Source organism: Myotis yumanensis, unplaced genomic scaffold, assembly GCF_028538775.1.
Source record: "Myotis yumanensis isolate MYYU_CA2020_CCGP unplaced genomic scaffold, mMyoYum1.0.hap1 SCAF_16, whole genome shotgun sequence".
NCBI classification, from domain to species: domain Eukaryota; kingdom Metazoa; phylum Chordata; class Mammalia; order Chiroptera; family Vespertilionidae; genus Myotis; species Myotis yumanensis.
Window position 1 is genome coordinate 42853776 of NW_027223767.1, and position 27129 is coordinate 42880904.

Sequence of the window (27129 nt, forward strand, 5' to 3'; positions counted from 1 at the left end):
ATTGATTGGCTGCCTCCTGCATACCCTCTGCTGGGGATCGAGCCCAAACCTAGGCATGCGCCCTGACCAGGAATTGAACTGGCAACAACCTTTCAGTGCACGGACAATGTTCAACCAACTGAGCCACACCGGCCAGAGCTCTAGGATTAATCTTAATGTCACATCTGATTCTAGGAAGGGAGAGGGAGAGATAGAGACATCAATGATGAGAGAGAATTATTGATCGGCTGCCTCCTGCACGCCCCCCATGGGGGATTGACCCACAACCCAGGCATGTGCCCTGACTGGGAATTGAACTGTGACCTCCTGGTTCATAGGTCGATGCTCAACTGCTGAGCCACATCTGATTCTTAAAGGGCAAAAGGCTTATGAGTCCAAGAGACATTTTACTGAAACGATGATCCAGAAGAAGTGGTAGTATAGTTCCATCTTCATTTTATCAACGGAGAAATAAAGGCAAAGAGCCGTGACTGGGGCAATATAGTTCGAATAAGGCATAACTCCAATCAGGATAAAAACAGAAGGAATGCAGCTATAGTTAGTTCAACCTTATCCAGGAAATCATGTTTCACACTATTCAAAACTTTTTGCAAAAGTCTGTATAGTGACCTGCTGGTTGACTACCTGGGAGTCATTTTTACTTGTTCAGTGCCTAGGGGGAGAGAAAATGGAACTACTTTTTTTTTTTTTTTTTTTAGTATTTTTATTGATTTCAGAGAGGAAGGGAGGGAAACACCAATGATGAGAATCATGGACCAGCTGCCTCCTGCATGCCCCCTACTGGGGATCCATCCCACAACCTGGGCATGTGCTGTGACAGGGGATTGAACCCAGGACCCTTACGCCCGCAGGTTGACGCTCTATCCACTGAGCCAAACTGGCCAGGGCATGGAACTACTTTCTTATAGTTCAATTAGTCTGGATGGAGGGAAGTGAACTTAGTTCACACAAGTACCAAATTCCGCACTGCCCCCTTTCAAAAAAATGCATGAAAAGTTAGAGCAAGAAATCAGGGTTCTAGATTTGTCAAACTAAGGTAATGTTTCACTTCCGCTCCACCTCAGAATAACTGCCAGGAAACTCTTCTGTTGACTAGTTAAGACAGGCGAAGAGAAATTATTGGTGAGGTCCGTAGTTCCCACAATTCTTTTGATTATGCTTTTCCCATAAGCTTAAAAAGAAAAGACTATAAACTCAAGGTTTAAATTGCCAAAGTTCCTGAAAAAAGAGGACTAGTTTATTTTTAGTATTAAAGAGGTTAACATTAGTTCTCATTATTCTGACTCATCCATAATGAAAGTCACCAGCTTAGAAAGTTGCAAACCCATACAGTTTCTAACAACTCCCACTAACTGTGAAGGACTCACAACAATAAATGTTATGTGCGTAGGAAAGATCAAAGAGTAGAAAATGCCAATCAGAGGTATCCAGAGAGAAAGAAGGTTTTCTGTGACTGAAACAGTATTTCATGTCCACGGTTCCGGAATAAGGCGCTTCTATTAGGAGCTGAGAAATCAAGATGAGAAACCTTTGGTATCCCAGCGGGATGCCTGAGTTCTCTGCCAGGCCATTTTTTGGCCAGCCTAATGCAATTGGTTGGAGAAAGAGGCCTGAAGAATAGCAGGAAGAAATGCTCAACTTCTCATCCATCTCCAGCCCCAAGGATAGGACTGAAGACTGAGTACAAATATACTCAAGGCTTGACCTTGAATGGCTGTGGACAACTTGGAAAATGAACCACTTTGTATTTGAGTCAAACCGGTTCTGAATAGCCAGGGTGCTTCTATTCCAGGGCCCTTGTACTGGAGACCTTGGAAAAATGGGCATCACAGGTGAGAGGCTGACAGAGCTAGCGTTCTGTGATTTAAAAGGTCATAACCCACACAGATGGAAGTAACAGCCCTTAACACTATCCTGTAGATTATCGACATGATTCTACCTTTAGGGCAGCAGTACTGAGTAAATCCTTAATAATTTCAGGTTAGGCAGGATCTGTGTCATAACTCATAGTAGAAGCTACAGGTTCTACTCTATAAAATCTATGTACAGTATAGATCCAGGAGGCTGGGTCACTTAGAGAGTGTGGCAGAACACATGGTCTTCAAAGATTTGCTTTTCGTGTGCTGAGAAGCTCTTGTCACAAATCGGACAATCCAAAGACAGGGTCTCCATGGGCTGTTGCTGCGAGATGTGATCAAAAACGTCATCGGCAAGGTTCGAGTTGCAGGTGGGACATTTCTTGGTGGTGCGCTGGGAGGAAGAACAAAGAGGTCAGCAAAAGTGTAGGCTGTATGTGGCGGAGGCCATGTCTATCTTATTTTCCACTCTACCCTCAGCATCTGGCATAATGCTTGGCACATGGTAGGTGCTCGAGTTCACGTTTGGAGAGGCTCCCTGGGGCTTTCTCTAACCCCAAGGTTGGAAGGCCCTAACGTTGCTGAAGCAGCCAAATAGCTTCCGCCGGAAGGGGCCCGGGACATACCTTGTTTGGCCAGCTGCCTACTTCACACCTCCTTCCTGATCTTGTACTAAACCCAGCTCACAATGGAGACCTTGAGCCGGGTGTTGGAAAAGCTGTGCCTCCTTCTCCCACCTCCACAGGCTGCAGCTGACTTCAGGAGTTATCAACATGACCCAGTTTCCCTGTGGTTCTCCCAGGAACTGGAGCAGAAAGGGGCATTTTCTCAAGGATTGGATGCAGTCAATCTCATGATTCAAAATACTTACCAGGCTGGGGGAAGAACTTTCTTGGATGCCTGAGGGTCATAAAAAAGATTTCATTCAATGAGAAAATATCATCCCCCGATCTCTACCTCAGTACTTGTGTTCTAGCAGTTGTTTTTTGTAACCCCTATATTTCCTTTTCTCCCCACTGCCTCTGTCTATCTCCTTTATAAACCATTTACTTCTGATAGAGGTCAATAAGGGGGGGGGGATGAAAAAATAATGAAGAGGCCATGTATGTTACATAATCAGAAAAAAACCCCATCTAGTTTCAGTGGGTGGAAAATGAGATTTTTATAAAAACAGTAACAATTTAACAAGGAAACAGTCTGAGAATAGATTTTAAGACTGAATCCAGCCCTGGCTGGTTAGGCTCAGTGGATGGAGCGTTGGCCTGCGGACTGAAGGGTCCCAGGTTCAATTCCGGTCAAGGGCATATGCCTTGGTTGCGGGCACATCCTCGGTGGGAAGTGTGCAGGAGGCAGCTGATCAATGTTTCTAACTCCCTATCCCTCTCCCTTTCTCTCTGTAAAAAATCAACAAAATATATCTTAAAAAAAAAAAAAAAGACTGAATCCATATAGATATTTTTCAAATAAAGTACTTACAAATATTTAAAAGGAAAAATAAACACGTACTCCTGCCTGTTGCAAAGATCTGATTGTGACTCTTGAGAGCCTGACCACTTTAAACTATCCAGAAAATGAGGTCTCAGGTCATTTTTGAAGACAAGAGAGGGATGTTCCCTGTTTGGTAAGGACACCTGACCCTGGTCCATGAGAGACAAGAGTGGCTGTCACCCCCACTTCCTGTCATCCACACCCCCAGGGGTCTCTGTGGAGCACACGCCTGCTGCCCTTGGTCAGGCCATCGGGTGGCTGATGTAATGCTCGTTTCTGGGTGGCACTGCCCGCCTCTTCTGCTTCCATTTCCAAATCTTAATTAGGCTCCTCAGCTCTGTATGTGTATATCTGCTACACAGAGACAGGTCCCCGATTTATGTGTTGGGAATATAGCCACGGGACTCAATTTGTGTCTGCTGCTTCTAGATTTGTGTCTTCTAGATTCAGATTTATTTCTCAATTAACACCTCTCGCCTGGCAATCTTTCTACTGGGTCCTCAGCTTCTGCCCAGCAAGTCTTAACAATGAGACTGGACTTCATTAGCATCTCAGACACACAAAAACCGAGTGGGGGGAAGGGATGGCGGCAGGGGTCTCTCAGCCCCCATGGCAAAGCTGTCTTACCAAAATATGGGTTTCCAAAGACAAGTCCTGGGTGTTGTCCTGCACCTCCTTGATCTGAAGTAGGCGCTTGATACGGCAGAGAGTCACACTCCAGACCCATGTAACTCATCAATCTGAGGTTATCCCTCTTCAAAAGCTAAGGATAGAAGATTTAGAGCAACATGTTGAAAGACAACAACAAAGAATGGCCTCAACGAACTGGCAAAAGGGTGCCCATTACAGGTAGTTCTTAATAAACAATGTGGTACTGAAGAGCCGTGGGAATGATAAACCAGATTCTTGAGAAGGGGAAGCAGCAGCCTCCGGGGCTCTGAAGATCTGAGTTCTTAAGATCTGAATCTAAAAGCATACCAAATTGTGTTTAGATTAACGTAAAAAAGAATTTAAAATCTCTAAACACATACATACTGAAGGAGGCACAAGAGTTGTATGGATATACGAGGCTGGCAGGAGCTATGTTAAGATGAAATTGTTGTACATTGAGAGCAAAATGCTTCTTTTTAGACTCCTTTCTAGAACCATTTTCTTACACAATGTAAATATTAATCTGATATATTTTTCCCTTCTTTATGTTTTATCCCATCCAATGGATATCCCAACAGAGAGAGTAAGAGGGAGGAAGGTAAGAGGGAGGGAAGGGATGAGAGAGAAAGAAAGAGAATAAGGTACAAGGGGGACAGAGAGCATTGGAAGTTCTTTAAAAAGAAAATTAGTAAACTGCTCCATAACATCTCAAGAGGACTTTACTATAGCTCTTAACAAAGCTTCCAAATACCTGGCCTTTTCCTTCTTGTGCTAAATTGTGTGCACACTCCCTCCCTACCCCCGCCTGGTCCCATTGGACTATTCCAGGAAAACAAGGATTTCAAAGTCACAGTGTATTTGTCTAAATGAAGAGGTTGAGAATGACAGGGCCAGAAATAGACCCCAAAGGGCTTTTACAATACGGAAACACCCTGGAATAAATAGTAAAATCAAAAGTAGAAATAACTGCTTGGAGGCATAGCCCAGAAGGGTCACAGAGAGGGTAGAGGTCAGGAGCTGCTGGAGGTGTAGACCTAGAGGGAGTGGCCAGAACGCATGGACACCCACGCCTCGATGCTAGTCAGGGCATGAGAATGGCTTCAAGCGCAACCACTTCATTTGCTGCGATCATCCTCAATCAATCAATCAATCACTCAATCAATAATAACTTGTGTTTAACACACAGCAGAAAATACCGGTTGGATGAATGAATGAACGGATGAAGGGATGAATGAATGCACAGTGTTTATTAGGAGCCTACCATGGGTGAAGGACTGGTACAGACCACCACTTCTGCTCCTGGTTTGGCAGCAGAGAAAAAAAGAAAAAGTTGTGCTGAAGGAAAGGGGTTCCTCACTAGCATAAAAGGGACACAGGGTATTACTCTCCAAATACGACACTTACAATCACGCTGAAGATAAAACCAAAAATACTAAGTCAGATCATCGTCAAAGCTGTTTCTTTCAGGTTGACTGCTGCCATGCCAAACAAGTTTGTTATAGGACAGAGAGAGGACTTTGTGGTAGATCAGGAAACCAGATTAAATTTACTTTGTTTAGGAGCATGTGCCTCCTCCACTGTTCCAGAATGGGCTCTTTTATTTAATTTATTTATTTATATTTATTTTTTATTTATATACTAGAGGCCTGGTGCATGAAAATTCATGCACTGCGCGGGGGGAGGGGGGGGGTGTCCCCTCAACCCAGCCTGCCCCCCTCACAGTCCGGGAGCCCTCAGGGGATGTCCTACTGACGGCTTAGGCCTGCTCCCCGTAAGTGAAATTTGGCCTCCCTCTGCAGAAGGCGACTGGCCAATCAGGGGAAGGCGACGCTCCCATCACGTCTCTGCTGCTGCCACTGCTGGCCACTGCAGCTGTCTGAGCCTTGGCCCTCGCAGCCACCACAGCTTGCCTGAGCCTTGGCCCGGCCTCAGTGCCTGAGCCTTGGGCCCCCACAGCAGCAGCTGTGCCATCCGAGGCTTGCCTGAGCCTCAGGCAGCCGCTGCGGCTTTGTCCAAAAGGATGTCCGGAAGACGTCTGCTCTAAATAGCATACTACCCTTTTATTAGTATAGATATATTTTATTATTTATATATATTTATATTTATTTTTTAATCTTCACCTGAGGATATATTTTTCCCCCCATTGATTTTTTAGAGAGTGGAAGGGGTAGGGGAAAGAGAGAGAGAGAAAGAAAGAGAGAGAGAGAAAGAGAGAGAGGGAGGGATCAACATAAGAGACACATCTATTGGTTGCTTCCTGCCCGAGCCTGGGATTGACTGGGAATCGAACCCACAACCCTCAGGTCCCCAGGCTGATGGGCAATCAGCAGGGCTATTTAACTTTTTATTTTATTACCATACCTCTGGTTCACCCTGCTCCTTCCCCTTAAAACCTTGGAGTTTTCTACCCTCATGTACATACTCACATCATTTTCTCCTTCCAATCTCTCTTTCTCTCTCTGCAGAACAGTACATATCATCTTGTTCTCACTCAGCCTTTTTGACAGGTCGAAGTTCTCGTCCTGTCAATAATTAAAAAAAAATTAGGATTAGGATCATATATGATAATCTGGATCCACGGTGGGGTAAAACAAGATCACAGAGGTTCTAGCTTTACAAAGTGTTGGGACCGAGGTGGGGGAGGGTGGAGTAGGGAGGAGTGGTGCTATAGAGCAGATCTAACTAATAGAAAAGTGACTTATCAGAGTTAGGGATAAACGGAGCCTTGTCTAACCCCACTCAACGATGGAAGCAATCGTCTTTGTCTTGAATCAACATCTCAGTCAATGCAGCCCGAAGCTTTTAGGGCTAGGTTGGCATGACTCCCCGCCATGTGAAAACAGGCATCTGGACTCAAGTTACAGTGAGGAAGAAAGAATCTGAGCAGGAATTTACTCAAGGCCACCAGGAACCCACACTGGGATGCTGGGCCTGATGCTGACTTGACTAGTTTCATGAATCCCAAACTCCTGGGCATGCCTCAGAGCTTTCCACCTCCTACCTACACATCCACATTCCCAAACCTCACAAAACACTTAAGCTAATCCTACTAATTGTGAAGTTTTTGCCTAAGATTTTTTATGTGAATGCCGGTGCTCAAACTGCTGTGCGCTTCTAGCCAACCCTGAGGTAGTAACACTAGAGGCCTACCCGGTGACACTGCTGACTGCGGGCCCCTGGCTTCCCATCCCCATTGGCTCCTGCTGGCTCTTCCAGTCCTGCTTCACTTCCTCAAAGAGCAGACATAGGAAGGGCTCTCTGAATCTGCTCAGAAATCTGCTCAATGGTTACAAACATCCTCCCCGAGGCCCGTGGTTGAGCTGGGGCCTGTATTTCCAGGGATTCCCAGGCTGGTTTCTGGACACACACTCCATCCCTCCTCTCTTTAGCAGAAAGATAAATTTCTCTCCTTAACAAGGGTCTACAAGCCTCTGGGCTTGTCTAAGAACCACACACATTCGCGCCCCTTGCTTCCTGGGCCCCTTGTCTCTGTCACCGACCAGTGCAGCAGCCCTGAGCTGCCTGATCTGTTTGTGGAGTCACTGACTCTCTTTGTACTTCTCTAAGAAACAGGCTTTCCCGGCCTCTACCTTTGCCCTTAGCCAAGTCCATCTCTTGTACTAACTGCTCTTCCACTGTTTTTTTCTTGTTCCTAGGCCCCTGGAGTATAAGAGACAGAGTCCTAATAGGTAGGGGCCTTTTGGAAGCTTTAGGAATAAAGAATTGGTATCAGCCGGGGAGCCCCTGGATATTGCAAATATTCCATGAAAACTGAGAAAACCCATAGCTGTCACAAGAAGGTTCAAATCTTTGGATGGCTCTAGATTATTTAAAACAGTAATTTCTTTGCTACATTAGAGGTCACAAACCCAAATATGTAATATAACTGAACGAAGGAGTTGAATGCAATGAAACAGTGAAGACAGCAGACAAATGGAGAACACATGTTCCATCTACTAGTAAAGGGTGCAGCAGCTACTCAGCTCCAGATATGGACTCAATGTGTCCAGATCCTCTAATTTTTCAATGGAAGCTGAAATACAATTTTTAATGGGAAAGATTCCCATTTTTAAGTATTAGTAACTAACTCAATTAAAAAAAAAATACCATCTGGGCCAAATAAAACATTTCTGTTAGCTAAACTTAACCTATGAACTGGTGATTTACAAACTTTGTTCTTCTCTTTATTAGGCTAAAATATACAATATCTTATATAGTAATAGGTACTCAATAACTGATTGGATAATGACTCACTGACTGAATGAATGATACATATATAATGAGTTATAATCCCAATAGTTGGATGGGCTCCAGACATCAGGATTTCTCATGTTCTTACATCAATTCAGAAAATGGGGCTCCTAGGCACCTGTCATCATCATGAGGCCTCTTTTCCAATAATATATTATAGAAAATTATTAATCAATTAGGCTAGCATTACCATTTTACTATAGCTCAGAATAATTTATAATGACGGCAACTGACAATATTATATCAATTGTAACGAAATTTTTGACTGCTGTAATATTTTTCAATCATAGAGCTCAACTTTATAATCATTTGTCTGCCTGCACAATAGCTCTTTAAGAAGGGAATTCCTGCCCAGTTGGCATGGCTCAGTGGCTGAGCGTTGACCTATGAACCAGGAGGTCACTTTTCAATTCCCAGTCAAAGCACAAGCCCAGGTTGGCGGACTTGATCCCCAGTGTGGGGTGTGCAGGAGGCAGCCAATTCAATGATTCTCTCTCATCATTGATGTTTCTAACACTCTCTACCTCTCCCTTCCTCTCTGAAATCAATAAAAATATATTTTAAAAAAGAAGGGAATTCCTAGCCCAAGGCTCTATTTACTACAACCTGTCATAAAGTTTACCTTCCAATATTCTTTTATCACTCATCACACATTAAAATACGTACCTCTCCTAAACATTTTGTACATAGCAAATTCTCTATCCTTCTGGGTAGAATGCAACATGTCCAGAGGTAAGTGCTATTCTCCTCTTTGCTTATTTATCCTGAACATCACCTGAGTGTAGACCCCATCCCTTCCTTTTTGTAGGCTCCCTCCCATGTAGCCATTCAGAGATAGACATGCCGTTAACTCCTGCTCTTTCTCCGTTGCAATAGCTTCTTGTTGCTTCAGCTCCTCCACTGTCTTCTCTAGCTTCTGCTGGTGCTTCCTCTGCACAAAAACAGATTTCAGGACCACTGTTAGAAACACACACACACATACACACACACACACACACACACACACACACACACGCACGCACTGGGGAAGGACCTGCCCAGCTAATGAGCAAGCAGGATGCAGAGAAAGAAGCAAGCCTTCTCTTATTAGTCTCTGAGAACAGCCATGAGATACCTCTTTCAGATGGCTTCCTCTGAGACCTCCCCCAGAGCCAGTGATATCCAGGTATATGATAAAGAAAGAACAATGTATATATTTTCTCCTCAATGACAAAAAGTTATATATTTTCCCATGACTCTACCTGTTCCTTTAAACTGAGAAAGAGCTGGCCATTTTCCGTTTTCAGACATTCCAACTGCTCTGTCTTATCTAGAGCTTCCTGAACAAGCTTCTCCATTTCTTCCTCTTGAGTTGACAGCTGTGCCTAAAGCAAAAGTAGTAAATACAACAAAGATATAAAGAAGGAAAGCTAACCAGGAACAATGCTTTTCAATGTGCATAAATTAAAGAAATGTGTGTTCCTCCCGGCTGGTGTGGCTCAGTGGCTGAGCGTTGACCTATGAACCAGGAGGTCACTTTTCAATTCCCAGTCAAAGCACAAGCCCAGGTCGGCGGACTTGATCCCCAGTGCGGGGTGTGCAGGAGGCAGCCATTCAATGATTCTCTCTCATCATTGATGTTTCTATCGCTCTCTACTTCTCCCTTCCTCTCTGAAATCAATAAAAATATATTTTAAAAAAGAAAAGAAGGGAATTCCTAGCCTAAGGCTCTATTTACTACAACCTGTCATAAAGTTTACCTTACACTCATCACACATTAAAATACCTACCTCTCCTAAACATTTTGTACATAGCAAATTCTCTATCCTTCTGGGTAGAATGCAACATGTCCAGAGATAAGTGCTATTCTCCTCTTTGCTTATTTATCCTGTCCATCACCTGAGTGTAGACCTATCCCTTCCTTTTTGTAGGCTCCCTCCCATGTAGCCATTCAGAGATAGACATGCCGTTAACTCCTGCTCTTTCTCCGTTGCAATAGCTTCTTGTTGCTTCAGCTCCTCCACTGTCTTCTCTAGCTTCTGCTGGTGCTTCCTCTGCACAAAAACAGATTTCAGGACCACTGTTAGAAACACACACACACACACACACGCACGCACGCACGCACTGGGGAAGGGCCTGCCCAGCTAATGAGCAAGCAGGATGCAGAGAAAGAAGCAAGCCTTCTCTTATTAGTCTCTGAGAACAGCCATGAGATACCTCTTTCAGATGGCTTCCTCTGAGACCTCCCCCAGAGCCAGTGATATCCAGGTATATGATAAAGAAAGAACAATGTATATATTTTCTCCTCAATGACAAAAAATTATATATTTTCCCATGGCTCTACCTGTTCCATTAAACTGAGAAAGTTTTCCTTTTTCAGACATTCCAACTGCTCTGTCTTATCTTGAGCTTCCTGAACAAGCTTCTCCATTTCTTTCTCTTGAGTTGACAGTTGTGCCTAAAGCAAAAGTAGTAAATACAACAAAGATATAAAGAAGGAAAGCTAACCAGAAACAATGCTTTTTAATGTGCAAAACATAAAGAAATGTGTGTTCCTCCCGGCCGGTGTGGCTCAGTGGCTGAGCGCTGGGCAAAGGTTTGCCGTGGCCTACCTGAAGCTGGTCCACTCTGACTCCCATCTTCTCATTCTCTGAGGACAGCTTCTGGTTCTGTTCTTTCAGTCTGCGGAGGTAGAGATGACTATGTGAAATATATTCTGATGCCTGCTGGCTCCCCCAGGCCTTACATGATTTAAGGCTGCCTTGGCCCTAAGCCTCCAGATTTATTTTAAAATCCATTAGTCTCTTCTTCAGTCCTGTTTTGGCTTCCTGACCTCAAAGTGCAGGTATTCGATACTTCACGTTAATATGTGAATTTAGGTCATTTCTCCTTACCATTCTGACACAAAGTTCTCTAACCTGGAACCAAAGAGATCATGACTCAAAGGGGAGAACCACACCCTCAGTGTCATAATAGGAAGACTGTAGTCTAACAAATGCTAGAAATCTAATCTGACCCTCCTAAGGGTGTCTATCCGACGGCAGTTCCTCGCATGCAAGGGTCATACTCACTGTAACAGCTCTGTCTCCCAAATGTCCTTCTGCTCTTCCACCTTCTGTCCCAGCTTCTGGTTGATGGTCTTTAAGGTTTCTAGCTCCTCCTACAGAGTGAAGTGTCAAAGGCACACACCATTTCTAAGACAGTTTTAATATCTCAGGCAGCCAACAAATATTTATTGAGCACATATTCCATGTCAGACATAGCATGGCAAAACAGTGAATAAAATATCCGAGTAAAGGGGTTTCTCATATTCAAATATTCCTAATACGTTCTTTCCACATTAAAAATGTATCTACCTTAATTTCTCTTCCACTGGAGCATATATTTGCCCATTAATTCATTAAACAAATATTTAATAAGCGCCTACTGCACACCAGACGCTGTCTGGCATTGCAGACACAGCAGTGGATAAAATAATGTTGCTTTTCTCCTAGAAGTGCACTGCTCAATAAATTCAGAAAGCCACAGATGTAATTAAAAAGTGTTAGTAGCCACATTAAAAAGAGTAAAAAGAAACATGAAATTAATTTAACCACTAGTAAATTTAACCCAATATATCTAAAATATTGTTTTAATATGTAAACAAGAAAAGGAATTTTACACTTTTTTCAGACAACATCTTCAAAATCCAGAATATATTTTAGGCTTACAGCATATCACAAGCTGCCACATTTCACATGCGGCTAGTGGCCACCATATTCGTCCTAAACATTTTTTTTTTTCCAGTGCCTTCTGAAAGGAATCAAATCTTGTGTATAAATAACAACTATTTGTTTTTAGCTCTAAGGTGGGAAACGTTTTTAGTTTATAGCAGTGGTTCTCAACCACAGGTCGCGACCCCTTTGGCGGTTGAATGACCCTTTCACGGGGGTCACCTAAGACCATACTGCTTACAGATATTTACATTACGATTCATAACAGTAGCAACATTACAGTTATGATGTAGCAACGAAAATCGTTTTATGGTTGGGTCACAACATGAGGAACTGTATTTAAAGGGCCAGAAGGTTGAGAACCACTGGTTTATAGACTTCTAAAAAGTCATTTTTTTTTTTCTGTTTAACAAATTGTAGTTAAGCCCTAGCCGGTTTGGCTCAGTGGATAGAGTGTTGGCCTGCAGACTGAAGGGTCCTGGGGTCCTATTCTGGTCAAGGGCACATGCCCAGGTTGTGGGCTTGATCCCCAGGAGGCAGCCAATCAACGATTCTCTCTCATTATTGATGTTTCTATCTTTACCTCTCTCTTCCTCTCTGAAATCAATAAAAATATATTTTAAAAAATTGTAGTAAAATATACATAGCATGAAACTTACTATCTTAACCATTTTGAGCACACAGTCCAGTGACATTAAGAACATCCACACTGTTGTGCAACCATCACTCCATCCACCCACAGGACTCGTTTCATCTTGCAGAACTGAAGCTCTGAACCCATTACACACTAACTCCCCATTTCCCCCTCCCCCAGCTCCTGGCAACCACCATTCTACTTTCTGTCTCTATGACGTCGACTACTCTAGGTACCTCATATAAGTGGAATCATATGGTATCCATCTCTCTGTGTCTGACTCACTTTTCCCATCATAATGTCCTCAAGGTTCATCCACGTTGCAATATGTATCAGAATTTCCTTTCCTTTTAAAGCTGGACAACATTCCATTGTATGTACATGCCACGACATGTCTCGTCTAGCCATCTAGCTGTCACTGGATACCTGGGCTGCTTTTACCCTTTGGCCATTGCAAAAAATGCTGTTATGGACATGGGTACTAGTATCTCTGTGAAAAAACAGGGAGGGAAACTGAGGCTCATCAGAGATGTTAAGAAATTTCTTCTGGCTCATCAAACAATAAATGGGAGAACCAGCCTGTTGACTCCAAAGACAAGGTTCCTAACCATTGTATGATCCTGTCTCCAAAAACATAAAAGAAATCTGAGTGCAAATCCCAGCTCGTTCCAAAGCCACAAAATATGACATTGACAATGAGCAAGTCACTTACCTCTCAGAGCTGTGAGGCTGTTTTAAGAATTAAGTGAAGTGACGTGCTTAATTATAGTGCCAGGCACAGAGCAGGTACTCATGAATAAATATTGGCTTTTGTTATCTTTATAATAACCAGTAGCAAGTATGTAGGAGAGCGAGTCCAAGGACCCAGACCCTCTGATTCCTTGGCTAGAATCTGGTAGATAGGCTGTAAGGCTCCTGGCCAGATGCTGTTCTTGACAGCCGAGTTGTGAGTTATACCTATGTCACCTTTAATGGATATATCTTTTTTATTTTTATTTTTTAAATATATTTTTTATTGATTTTAGAGAGGAAGGGAGAGGGAGATAGAAACATCAATGATGAGAATCATAAATCAGCTGCCTCCTGCACGCCCTCTTCTGGGGATCGAGCCCACATCTTGGGTATGTGCCCTGACTGGGAATCAAATTGTGACCTTCTGGTTCATAGATCAACACTCGACCATTGAGCCACACTGACTGGGCTAGTTTACAGTCTTTAGAGAAAACTTCTACTTCAGCTTCTAGCATTATCAACTCTCATTCACCATCCGCTGATTTGAAAAGAAGTTACAAAGAGTTTAGATAACCCACAACCTTACTTCATTACTGCTTCTCTCTTGATATCCACGTTCTAGCTCATCAAAGCAAATTATTTCTAACTAGAGACCCGATGCAAGAAATTTGTGCAAGGGTAGGCCCTCGCAGCCCCAGCTGCCTTAGCCCTCGCAGCCCTGGCTTCGTCTGGAAGGTCATCTGGGAGGTCGTGCGGACGGTAATTCCGCTGTTTGGCCATTCGGTCAATTTGCATATTACACTTTCATTATTATAGATTATAAACAGGCACTAAAAAGAAGTAGTCAGACTGCATGGGTTTGAATCCTGGCTCCATCACTTATTAGCTGCATAAGAGATGACTTAATTCCCCTAAGCCTTAGGTAACTCATCTATAAAGTTGGGGTAATAACAGTACATATTCCAAAAGTTTGCCATGAAGTTTAAATAAAATGATCCACATAAAACGTTTAACACTATGCCTATTCAAAGATATTAGTGTAAGGGAGTGAGGTCACAAGCAAAACAGAAAATGGTGCTGGCCTGGCCACGAGGCACCATTCAATTCCATACTCCGAAGTCACGTTAGCCAACAGCCGTACCTGCTTTTTTTGGAGCTCAGCCTGCATGTCTGAGTTCCGCTTCTGGAGGCTGACACAGCTGTCCTTCAGCTCCTGGTTTTCTTTGCGAAGCTCCTTGTTGCTTTGCTCAATCTCTTCCACCTCACCCTATGAAAGAGCATTCTATAAACTATCTGACCCTTTGTAGCTCAATGGATATTCAAATCCTTGTAGCAGAAAATTCCCATAGCCGGGGACAGAGAAAGTATGAATGACTCCCCCTCACTATAGTGACATCTCTGTACCCCAAATGGGAGCAGCCCCTCAATATGTCAGGAAGACAGTAATAGATGTGTGTCTGTATAAATTGTAGTACTGAGCCTGCCATTACCAAGAAGAAAGAGAAACAAAATTAAGGCCCTATAAAGGGAAAAGGGGGAATGACAGAAGAATGTAGACTCTTCTTGCAAACACTTAGTATTGCTTGTCTCTCTTATGGACTTGGCTCGTTGAGGCCGCCGACAGTGTTTTGATTCTACATCGCATCCCTAGTGCTACCATTGTACTAGATGGACAGGAGGTGTCCTGTTAAGTAAGTGAATCTAATACTCATACATGACAGGCTCTGGGTAGAACTGAGAGATCCAAGAAGAAGAGTTAGTGCATCTCTCCTCAAAGGAGCGTATCAATTTACTGTGGTGATAAGGTGTGGAGGTGGGAAAAATTAAGGAAGTAGCTGAATGCCAACCGAGCTACACTTGTTTTAGAGAAAGGAGAAATCCCTTGTTATGATTCTTGCTAACGTTCCTAAGTCATTCTGAAGTGGGTCTGAGTGAGTACTGTACAAATTCTTCTCAACAGTATCTGTTAGACAGTCATTAAAGGCTTTTTGACTCAAATCCCTCCCTATCCGAGAATTCCTACTCTTATTGGCGGGAAGGGATAGAGGTGAGTTACTCACAGACCTGAGTGGTAACAACCAGGATGTCCTCCTCGTTTTCTGGGCGGAACTGGAAAGGGATACTTGCTCCCCGGACCAAACCATCCTGATCCACATAGCAGAACTGGTAATACTCATCATCCTTGGGCAGGTAATAAGCTGAGAACACAATATTATTTGTAATCCAAAGTCAGGTCTATTCAGAAAACTAAAAATCGGGAAGTCTTTTATCTGCTCCAGAAAGCCAAGATCAATGAAATAAATTAGTCTTGGCTACTGTTTTCAACACCTTTTACCCCCTATTTTTCTCACCTTTGAATTGGACTTCCTGCTGTTTGGTTGATATGTTGTTTGGGTCAACGGGCAAAGTAACCCACATGAAGGTGTAATACTCACGGGTTGTCTTCCATCCCACCTGCAATGACAAGAGGCTCCATTCAGCATCTGAAAGTGCTCAGGGGGAAATCCTTATTTGGGCTCTGTCTTCTCAAAGTGTGCTTACCTTTTATTTATGTTGAAAAGACAACAGAATGAGTGGACAAAATCCACTTACCATGAATCAAATCTTGTTTTTTGACCAATGACAACCATATAAGGTAAAATGTCTGATACAACTAAAAACTGGCACACACACAGAGTCCAAAAGACCTGTCTTAGAAGGAAACCAAAACTGATAACTCAACATCCAGGACAAGAGTTCCAAAAACTGTATCTCCAAGTCAGACACAGAACTGGGAGTGATGGGAAGAAGTTCGGGGATTGTGAACCTGGATCTTGCTATTGTCTTACAAAGGTTCTTGTAACTTCATCAGAAAGCACTTTTTTTTTTTTTTTAAATATATCTTATTGATTTTTTACAAAGAGGAAGGGAGAGGGATAGAGAGTTAGAAACATCGATGAGAGAGAAACATCAATCAGCTGCCTCCTGCACACTCCCCACTGGGGATGTGCCCGCAACCAAGGTACATGCCCTTGACTGGAATCGAACCCGGGACCCTTGAGTCCGCAGGCTGACGCTCTATCCACTGAGCCAAACCGGTCAGGGCCAGAAAGCACTTTTGATCTGCCCTCTCCCTTAGTTTGTCCTTTCCGGTGTCCAGATCAGTCTTATCACTTACACCAACATGGTTATACTACTGCATTTTAAAAAATATATATTTTTTGAATAATTTGCATGTTGGGGATGGAGGAGGCGGCGGCTTCTTAGATTACAAGGCACCACATAGCCGAGTCCAGGCTATAGAGTTTGCATTCCTTTGGGGTTTTTCTTTTTATTTATTTACTTATTTAAAATATATATTTTATTGATTTTTTACAGAGAGGAAGGGAGAGGGATAGAGAGTTAGAAATATCAATGAGAGAGAAACATCGATCAGCTGCCTCCTGCACATTCCCCACTGGGGATATGCCTGCAACCAAGGTACATGCCCTTGACTGGAATCGAACCTGGGATCCTTCAGTCCACAGGCCGACGCTCTATCCACTGAGCAAACCAGTTAGGGCTGGTGTTTTTCTTAAGGCATGCTTAATGAAGCCTTTTTGATGCTGAAAAGAATAACAATCTGATATCATAAAGGCCTCTTCTAGGTATTGAATGCAGTAAGTCATAAGATAGAAGGATACTGTGAAATATGCCTCAGAGCAGACAGCTGGCTACGTGGAAAATATTCTCACTAAATGTGAAGAGGAGTACAAGATGGCTCAAATTGTATCTCGAAGATAAGAGGACACCAGGGAATAGAAAGGGAGCCATTGTGTCTCCAAGGGGAGAACACTCGGCAAATGAGAAGCAAAATTACATTTATTGCCATATTTTGACCCTGCCTGAGCCCAGTGGGAAGAAAAAGAATGGAGAATAAATTCCATTTTTCTATATTAAGGAATCGGAGCAGGGTTGAAAAGGCCACACTGAAAGCTCATCAGAACATACTAGGCATGTTTTAGTGTCTCATTAATACACACCCCATCGCTGTAAGCATCTCACAGCCACTGCAGTATGCGGCGGAGCAGGAAGCAGGAATTTTATGGAGTCTTCATTCACTTCCTGTAGTTTTTTAATGTACTGTGACCAAAATATCATCAGGAAAAGCCTAAGAATTATTGCCGCCTTGGAACAAGAAAACAGCTTTTAGCGACCTGCGATTTCTGTCCCTGCCTCCTCCACCTGCTTCTCGTGGCGTGGTATTTCCCCTCTGAAACCTTGGAGGCATTTACATGCTCAGGTAAAGGAGAGTATGGAGCTCAGGACTAGACACTGAAGGTAGGAGAGCTGACTCCCACTCACTTTAAGCTCAATCACTGGTGGTAGCTTTTGCTATGTTGAGAAGATGTAGCATACTGCACATTCAAAAACGTTTCATGAATGACTACTTGGTGCCAGGAAGCACTTGGTGATGTGGACTTGAGGGATATGATTAAGAACATAGTGAAAAGCCTGGCCGGTGCTGCTCAGTGGTTGAGAGTCGACCTTGAACCAGGAGGTCACGGTTCGATTCCCAGTCCGAGCACATGCCCGGGTTGCAGGCTCGATCCCCAGTGTGGGGTGTGCAGGAGACAGCCGATCAATGATTCTTTCTCATTATTGATGTTTCTATCTCTCTCTCCCTCTCCCTTTCTCTCTGAAATCCGTAAAAGTATATTTTAAAAAACACACTGAAAGAACACTGGGAGAGCTTTAGAAGTGAGACAAAAAGGACAAAAGTTTAGAGTTGACATTTAATTCTCTAATTTACTATTTGCTGTTCAAAGGAAGAGAGGAGGAGAAGCAGAAGTTTGGATGTCAAACAAATTTTCTTTACCCCTTACTCATTGGGAGATCTTGGGAAAGTATTATTTGTGCAACAAGAGATAATATGACTTATCTTGGGGGCTACTGTGCTGTGAGGATTAAGTTAAAACACACACGCACACAACCTCATCAAAAGCCTAGCACATTGTGTATTCTCGAAAAGTTTGCATTCTTTATTAGTCTTCAAACTTCAGGCTTCAGGATAGGTGTTCAAATAAATAGGTTTATGGACATGAACATCAGAGGCCTTTCTTTGGATTGACCATTTCCTTATGGAGGCATGGCAATACCTCTGGAACGCATGAAGGATTCCAAATGCAGATGCATTTCAAAAAATGTCTTTTTAAAAAGCTTGACTTTCATTTGGTTTATGGGCAAGTCTTCACTGGAAGTTGCTAAGTGCTTGGGGAATACAACCAGTCTAAGCTGAACAGAAACATAACAAAAAAGTTACAGATTACACTATGAACTCTAATAAGTACTTTTTGAATCCTCCTCTTTTTTATTATCTACTAGAGGCCTGGTGCACAACTTGGGGGGCGGTCCCCTCAGCCCAGCCTGTGCCCTTTAGCAGCCCGGGAGCCCTTGGGGGATGTCCGACTGATGGCTTAGGCCTGCTCCCGGAGCCACAGCCGGACATCCTTAGCACTGCCGCGGAGGATCCCGCCACCACTGCTGTGCTCTCCAGCCATCAGCCCGGCTTGTGGCTGAGCGGTGCTCCCACTGTGGGAGCGCACTGACCACCAGGGGGCAGCTCCTGCGTTGAGTGTCTGCCCCCTGGTGGTCAGTGTGCGTCACAGTGACTGGTTGCCATTTGGGCGATTTGCATATTACCCTTTTATTATATAGGATACCTGCACTGTCCAATATGATAGCCAGTAGCCACGCAAGGCTATTTAATTTTGAGTTAGTTAAATAACATTTAATAACCAGTTACTCGGCCACACTAGCCACATTTTATTTATTTATTTTTTTGCTGTTTCTTTTGTCTCTTTTTAAAAATTTTTATTGATTTCAGAGAGGAAGGGAAAGGAAGAGAGAGATAGAAACATCAATGATAGAATCATTGATCGGCTGCCTCCTGCATGCCCACTACTGGAGATTGAGCCCGCAACCCGGGCATGTGCCCTTGACTGGAATTGAACCAGGGACCCTTCAGTCTGCAGGCCGACACTCTATCCACTGAGCCAAACCAGCTAGGGCCACATCAGCCACATTTTAAATGCTCAAAAGCCACATGTGGCTAGAGACTACTGGACTGGACAACGAAGGTATAGCTCCATCGTAGTAAGTTCTACCTCACCTGTGGGAAGGATAAAACAACTATCATCTTCTTTACAAAATAGGAAACACTCTGGTGTGTCAGGTTTCTGTGTTAGGACATCGTTTAGTCTAATGTTTCAGCCTCCTGCAGTCTGCGGAGCTGTCACGTGTCCCTCTGGTTGTCTGTCGCTGCCTCGAAACACCAGCTGCCCTGGCTCCAGCAATTAGCTTGGAATTTCAAACAATTAGGGAAAAGTGAGTGGGGGACGTAAATAAGCACCAGCTCCTTCCCAGTGTGGTCAAGAACGATGTCCGAGTTCAGGATGAACGACACCGGCAAACAAGCACATGACATACTGAGGTGTCAAAACAAAGGTCACAGACGTTGGAACTCGGCCGTGTGAATGAGTTAAATGTGACCTTTACTTCCCGTCTCTGGAAATAGGAAGGTTTGTCATTATGATGTGTGCGTGTGTGACAGATAAAGACACAGATGAGGGGAGAAGCCGAGATAGAGAGCAAGTTGGCTCTAATAAAGGAGTCCCATTTCTGTACTTGAACTGACAGGGTGATCAGGCATTGGAAGAGGCCACTGAGGGAGCTCATAAACCTTCTGCCCTGGTAAATCTTCACGAAGAAGAAAGACACACTTACACAGGAACAAACTTAGATGCAGGATGCCAAACCAGGCAACTTCTCAGCATCCTTTCCAGATTTGCAATACTCATATTAAAACAAATTAGACACTCTACTAAGTAAGAAAAGAAAGCTTACTGCAGGGGTCCTCAAACTACGGCCCGCGGGCCACATGCAAATACAAATATTGTATTTGCTCCCGTTTTGTTTTTTTTACTTCAAAATAAGATATGTGCAGTGTGCATAGGAATTTGTTCATAGTTTTTTTTTTAAACTATAGTCTGGCCCTCCAACGGTCTGAGGGACAGTGAACTGGCCCCCTGTTTAAAAAGTTTGAGGACCCCTGGAAGTCACAGAAATGATGTAAGGGAACAATCATCCCTGTCAAGTCACAGATGAACACTCCAAAACAGGATAATTTTAAAAAATGTACGTTTGGTCTTTGAAAGTACAATATAACCTTATTTTTGCTTGGGTCCCAAGGCAGATGTTGGTGTGTGAAGGGGGAACTGCTGGGGAGCTTAGTTCAGGACTTTAACATTGGCCAGATATAACATGCAAACTGCTTGTAACACACAGTAAAGAAGATTCACCTCTAGTTCCCAGTCACTTGGTACTAAAGTAACTACTTACCCTAAAGATTCCAATCCAATCCTTTCGACGGGGAGTGAAATGCTCGGTGAGGGTGTAGTAGCATGTGACGTCCCCTCCAGGCACATAGAATTTCTCCACACTGTTAAAGATGACCTGAGAGAAGTGACAGTGGTCCAGCAAGACAGCTGATGTGGGCGGGTCTCCTACTGTCTCCTCCATGGCGGGGTCCTGTTATGAGATATGGGATAGAATACGGCTCAGAGGGAGTTGTCTGAAATGGTGGCGATTTCTGGGCTCTCGTCCAGGGAACATTCTGTTAGAGACAAGTTGGAAAAGCAAAGAGCAGCCTGACTAGTACTGAAACCATACAACCTGCTTTTGGTTTCACTTCGAGCCATTTTGCATTTATAGCTTCCTTTCCTGTAAGACAGTGGTTCTCAACCTTCCTAATGCCGCAACCCTTTCAGTTCCTCATGTTGTGGTGACCCCCAATTTCATTGTTACAAATTGAACATAATTAAAGCATAGTGATTCATCACAAAAACAATATGTAATTATATGTTTTCCGATGGTCTTAGGCGACCCCTGTGAAAGGGTCATTCGACCCCCAAAGGGGTCAAAACCCACAGGTTGAGAACCGCTGCTGTAAGAATTTTCTGAGAGTATCTTTGACCTCTTCACCACAGGCACCACCATGCTCACATGCCCTTGTTCTCTGCTCAGAGCTAGTTTGTTCACCTTCTTCTAAATGCCTTAAATAAGTGAGGCGGCCCGGAGGAAAGTAGCTTGAGCTGGGGATTGGAAGATACAGATTCTAGATTTTTTTTTTTTTTTAGATTCTAGATTTTTTATCTCAATAAGCTCTGTGACTTTCGGAATACCAATTTCTCTAGATTTCAACTTCTCCATTCAATTCCATTTACTATCCTATAATCACCAGGCCCTTCCATATATGAAGGCACTCCTCTAGAAACTGGGGATGGGTGCAGGGAGGAAGATAGGGATGAGAGAAGGAGACTGTTTGACATGTGATGGTGACAAGCATGGGTTCTGCGATCAGAATGGTGGAGTTCAAATTCCAGCTTCACCACCAATGACATGTGTGACCTTGGGCAATTTACTTAATCACTGGGCTCTATGCCTGTTTCCTTAATCTGTAAAATGGGGCTGATCACATCTATCTCATTCGGTTTTTCGTAGCATGAACTGAAATAATGTAGTGTCCAGTCCCTAAATCAGTACTTGCCATAGAGTAGGCACTTCACACAAAGTAGACATGTTGAATGACAGAATAAAGCACTTAGCATAGAGTTAGTATAAAAAAAGGGTTTAGCAGATGTTAGTGAATTACTACTGTTGTGGGTGTTTTTTTTCCCCCCTTCTGACACAGTGTTTGCCCTCACAATGAGCCCCAACCCAATATGGAAGTTAGATGAGTAAACAAGTGACAGCCAATGGATGATTTAAGTGCAAAATCTCTTAAATTCAAAAGGAGAAGCGATGTGACTGGTTAGGAAAATGAAGGGAAGTTTCAGGGAGTGAGTAGAATCCTAGGTAAAGCCCTCAGGAGGATTAGGATTTTGATAAATGGCTTTGAGGTGAGAAAATACCAGGCATGAAACAGCATGCAAAAAGGCAAAGAAACAGAAAAATGCAGCCCATGTTTGGAGGACAGCAAGTGAGTTTGGATCCCTATCTATAAAATGGAGATAATAAAGTTTATTAAATAAACTTTCTAGGTCACAGTACAGATAAAATGTGATCAAGGATGGGAAACAATTAGGGAGGTAAAAGCAGTACATAAAAGAAACACACACAGTCTTTTGAATTGCTGAGACTTGATATTTCTTATCCCTTAAAAGCTACATGTCCTGAGTTCTAAATGCCTCCCTGGACTAACATGTAGTGAATCCATGATTTGCAACCCAGAATTTTATCGGGAAATGAAAACAATATTGCATCTCTACGCAACTGATGAAGAAAGAGCTGTGCACGTGCAAACATTATATGATACCGTACTAGTTCAGCTGTTGGAACATGTTGGAAGATTGTATACACGCGTACACTCAATTTAAAATAAGTAAGTACAATAATAAAAAAAAAGACAGTTGTTCTTCTAGCCTTGCCCCACTTTACTTTTCCCGGTTTTATTTTGAACCCTAAGCAACCAGGCCAGTTTTTCATAGAAAAGCCACTGAACTATCTATTCTTGGGATTGAGTTTAATTAAAAAAAAAAAAAAGTATTGGCTTTCTGGTTTGTGACACAGTTTAACCACATCCTCAAACCTCAAACCTCAGATCAGTTTTTCTAAGGAAGAGAGAGATCATGTTGCAGTCTAGGTCAGGACTTGTTCCTCGTGATAAGCTTGCTGCCCGAGTGAGCTCTTAGATGAGGGAGGGCAGGAAGTTTTCTCAGCCTTCAGACCCTTCTCTTCCCTAGTGGTCTCCAGTCAGACTGGGGCCAGCATATCCCCTGTCATGTAAAATGACTTAATCTGTCTTTTGACTATGGATCTGAACAGTCAGGTAAGAGGTACTTCAGAACCTCAATGAACCCAAGTACCATACTCCCTGTTCTTTTTCTTCATAACACAGTCACCACTGCATACACAACATAATGCCTAGCTTGTAGTGATTGCTAATTGAGTATTCATTGTATAAATAAATGAATAAGATATATGCATGTAATATAAGCATAACCAATGGACACAAGACACTGGGGGGATGGGAGGCAGTGAGGGCATGTGCCGGCCGGTAGGGGAGGCTGGGGGAAGATCAATGGGGAAAAAAAGGAGACATATGTACTACTATTTGTAATACTTAAACAATAATAATAAAAAGATATATGCATGTAATTCATCAAAAAATGAAAGGTGGAGAATGGTGGCGGGACTAACTTTTTCTTTAAGTCCTGCTCTTACTTTGTTGGATACCCTTGGAGGAGCTGCTGTTTCCCGGCGTTCTCTTGTCTAAAACAGGGGAAGGAGATGATAATCTCCAAATGCTTCGCCAATTCTTGGTATGGCTGGTTCAGCTGGTAGAGCTGGTTCAAGTGGCATGGTGCCAAAAACACAGAAGACACAGATTTGATTTCCTGTGAAATCAAATTGATTTTGACCCATAAAATTTACACTCCATTACCCACCTTCCACACATTCAAATTCTCGCGAGCTGCTTTGCAAATGGATGCTACTGTGAAAGACAAGACCAGCTAATGGTATGGGGGCTGGGTACAGCCTCTCTTTCCTTACTAGAAAAACAATCCATACAGTAGCTCATGAACAGAAGGTCATTGGTGAAAGGTCAGCATATATGTTCAAAACGACATGGAAGAGCTCATGTCAAAGCTTGAGTGCAACCCAGCTGCTGCGGCTCAATGGTTGAGGGTTGACCTATGAACCAGGAGGTCACGGTTCAATTCCCAGTCAGGGCAGATGCCCGTGTTTCGGGCTCGATCCACAGTAGGGGGTATGCAGGAGGCAGCCGATCAATGATTCTCTCTCATCATTGATGTTTCTCTCTCTCTTACCCTCCCTCTCCCTTCCTCTCTGAAATCAATAAAAATATATCTAAAAAAAAAAAAAAAAAAGCCTGAGTGCATAGCCAATGGATGCTTTCTTATCTTTCATCTGAAAATCTAATCATCTATCTGGAAAAGTAAACAGTCTTGGTTCCTTGCTTATCAAAAATGTAAGACTCCATAAAGTTACCCATTTCAGTGATCCCACCTTCCCAGAAGGACCCAGCAGGCACCCAAGGGCACTCTGGGTTTCTGGAACTCAGTCATTCTTAAAATAAAAACTATCCTCTGCCAAGACTGTGCAAGGGGCTGAGGAGGAGGCAGGGAGGGCAGAAAACAGCAGTGCTTCCCTTGTCTGCCTCTTACAAAGCCGAGGATGGAAAAGGCCATGGGCAAGCCGAGAGCATGACCCTGCCAATCTAAGCTGGGCCAGTGACGATACCTCATTTGACTTTTCCTGGAAGGAAGATATCCACTGATGTTTAAGGTCAGAGACCCTAATAGCCTTTCCTCCCTCCCAGTGATAAAATTCCCCGGGGAAAGCAAACCCACATTAATTTAATTTCTTCATCCTTCTGCTTACTTAACTTTCCAAATGATTAGCAACTAGAAAATGGATGAACTAATTGGAGTCCCACTCGTGGCCCAGGAAGAGATTCTTTCACAGAAATACCCTTAGAGAACACACTGGATTTGTAGATGGCATGAGACAGTGAGCAAAAACAAAGACACAGTCACTGGTCCTCAAATTATTAAGCCACTTACTGTAATTCAAAGTTTCCAAGTTCATTATAGTTCCTCAACTAGAGTTTTTCAGGGTGCCTCAGAAAGGCTTTAAATGGTACTCATTAACAACTGACTGGATTGGCTGCCCAGCTCCTTCTCAGCGGGCCCTCATCCCACATCCCATACCACCAGTGCCAGCAGTACCAGGGAAGAACAGAAAAATAGTTCTTGGACAGAAGATGTAGGCAACCATAAGAAACTGTGAAAAGCTCAAAGCTGTCTACTATATCTCCATTTTACTCTACTGAGATTGTACACTTTTTCCCTTAAAGGGGTGACCATGCTAACTCCTGAAGTGACAAGTGATAGTGTTTGGAGTGTAGTGGAAATGGGACCAGGCTAGGAGCCGGGGCACCTGGGTTCCTCTCTTAGTTCTGCCACTAACAAGCTCTGAGATCCTGGCCAAGTCACACTACCTCCTCTGAAGCCTCCGTTTCCTCATCACTAAAATGCACAGATCAGGCTAGAAGATTTCCAAGAAACCCTGCAGCTATAATAATGATCCTAATCAGTGGTCGGCAAACTCATCAATCAACAGAGCCAAATATCAACAGTACGACTGAAATTTCTTTTGAGAGCCAAATTTTTTAGACGTAAACTATATAGGTAGGTACATTGTTATTAACTTAATTAGGGTGCTCCTAAGGCTTAGGAAGAGCCACACTCAAGGGGCCAAAGAGCCAGCCACACTCAAGGGGCCAAAGAGCCGCATGTGGCTCGAGAGCCGCAGTTTGCCCACCACGGGTCTAGGAAAATAAGGAAGCATGGCATTATTTCAATAAGCACTGACAAATTTCTTTGAAGAGCCCCAGATGTACTATCTGATTTGAAAGATAATACAACCTGTTAGTGCTATGCAACTCTTACTGACCCCTTTTCTCAGGGTCCTTTCCACTCCACAGCTGTCATATCTGCTGAAGGGTAGAGTTTCAGGTAGAGGCCTTCTGAAAAGTCACCCGGGTATTCTTTAACCATGTGCTCTACAACTATCTACGAAGACCTGCTGCTTTAAACGGGTTTTGCAATAGTGGAGATAAGTTATACTATGCAGCAGTCCTCGAATAACGTGGTTTTGTTCAACATCATGTAGTCCTCATGTTGATAAGACGCTGTAGGAACTTAACTCTCGTTTATATCAATTGGCCTCTGGTAAAACTGGCTTGCCTATACAGTAGCAGAACCTAGGTTCTAGGACAAGGCTAAGTGGGGATTTACTGTGCAGCATCTGTATTATTCTATTCCGCTCCGCCACTTGTTGGCTTGCATCAGGAGCTAGGATCCAAGTGATAAAAAAAAAAAAAAAGTTCGCATGCAAGGTTGGATTACAACGCGAGTGGAAACAATTCGCCCCCAAGCTGAAGTGGCCTGGAGGTGGCAGCGGGAGGGGCGATGGGAGATGGACAGTCAAGAAGCGGGTCACTCCACTCCCGCTCCTTCTCGGATGCCTGGAACACCTCCTCCGGTTACAGAGGCCTCCCTGAAGGACAGGGGTTTCGGGGACCAAGCCTGGTCCGAGACGGGGAAAAGGAGGCCCAAAGAGAAAGCAGGGTGAGTAGGTGACTGCGCAGGGCCCCGCCTCCGCCTCCACGCAATCGACGGAGCTGCCAAGGGCGAGGATTGAGGAATCACTAGACTTCCGCCCGCGGGAGGGGTGGGATGCTGTGACGTCAGGACCCGCAGTCCCGTCAGAGGGACCCCTTCTGCCCACGGAGCCTCCCAGCCGGCCGCCAGCACCGCGGCCCTGCCCTGCTCGGGAGAAAACTGCCCCTCAGCCCCCCGAGGCCGCGGAGAGCGCCCCAGGGGCCCCATGACGCCGCTCGCACTCACTGTCTCCCTGGGAAGATGGAAGAAGGAGGTGGAAACCGAAACCGGTAGCGCCTTTACCGCTCACGGTACTTTCTTGGGGCTGCAAGTCTGCTTGTAGGGCACGCGAGGACCCAGCTGGCACCGATTGCCCCCCTTCACTCCAGGGACTCACCAGGGGTAGCAGCCGGCGGCGACGCAACAGGACCCGGTAGGGGAGAGGGGCGGAGCCCAAAGCCCAAGGGAGCGCAGATCCCATCTGACCCCGCCCACAAGTCACATGGGTCACAAGCCCCGCCCCCACTCCTTGCTTGCTGGGACTTGTAGTGTTCAGATGACTGGGCTCCAGGGGATCCTCAGGGATCTCATTCTACGGAGCTTAGTTCTTCCTCTAA

The 27129-nt window shown here is 43.9% G+C and overlaps 1 protein-coding gene across 2 annotated transcripts; it reads right to left on the minus strand.

The window, feature by feature from the left end:
- Positions 1–1200: 1200 nt before the first annotated feature.
- CALCOCO2 (calcium binding and coiled-coil domain 2) lies at positions 1201–26985 on the minus strand. Of its 2 annotated transcripts, none has more exons than XM_070394786.1 (15): positions 26910–26985; positions 20664–20852; positions 15656–15758; positions 15369–15502; positions 14446–14571; positions 11297–11385; positions 10838–10907; positions 10570–10683; positions 10193–10279; positions 9488–9610; positions 9091–9177; positions 6422–6517; positions 3972–4107; positions 2728–2756; positions 1201–2250 (listed from the first exon to the last, which is right to left on the minus strand). In XM_070394786.1, exons 2-15 carry the CDS (start codon positions 20841–20843, stop codon positions 2074–2076), a joined length of 1551 nt encoding a protein of 516 aa, XP_070250887.1. In that variant the 5' UTR covers positions 20844–20852; positions 26910–26985; the 3' UTR covers positions 1201–2073. The 2 variants fall into 2 exon arrangements, with proteins under 2 accessions (XP_070250887.1, XP_070250888.1); XM_070394787.1 differs by lacking the exon at positions 26910–26985 and adding an exon at positions 26759–26898.
- Positions 26986–27129: the final 144 nt, after the last annotated feature.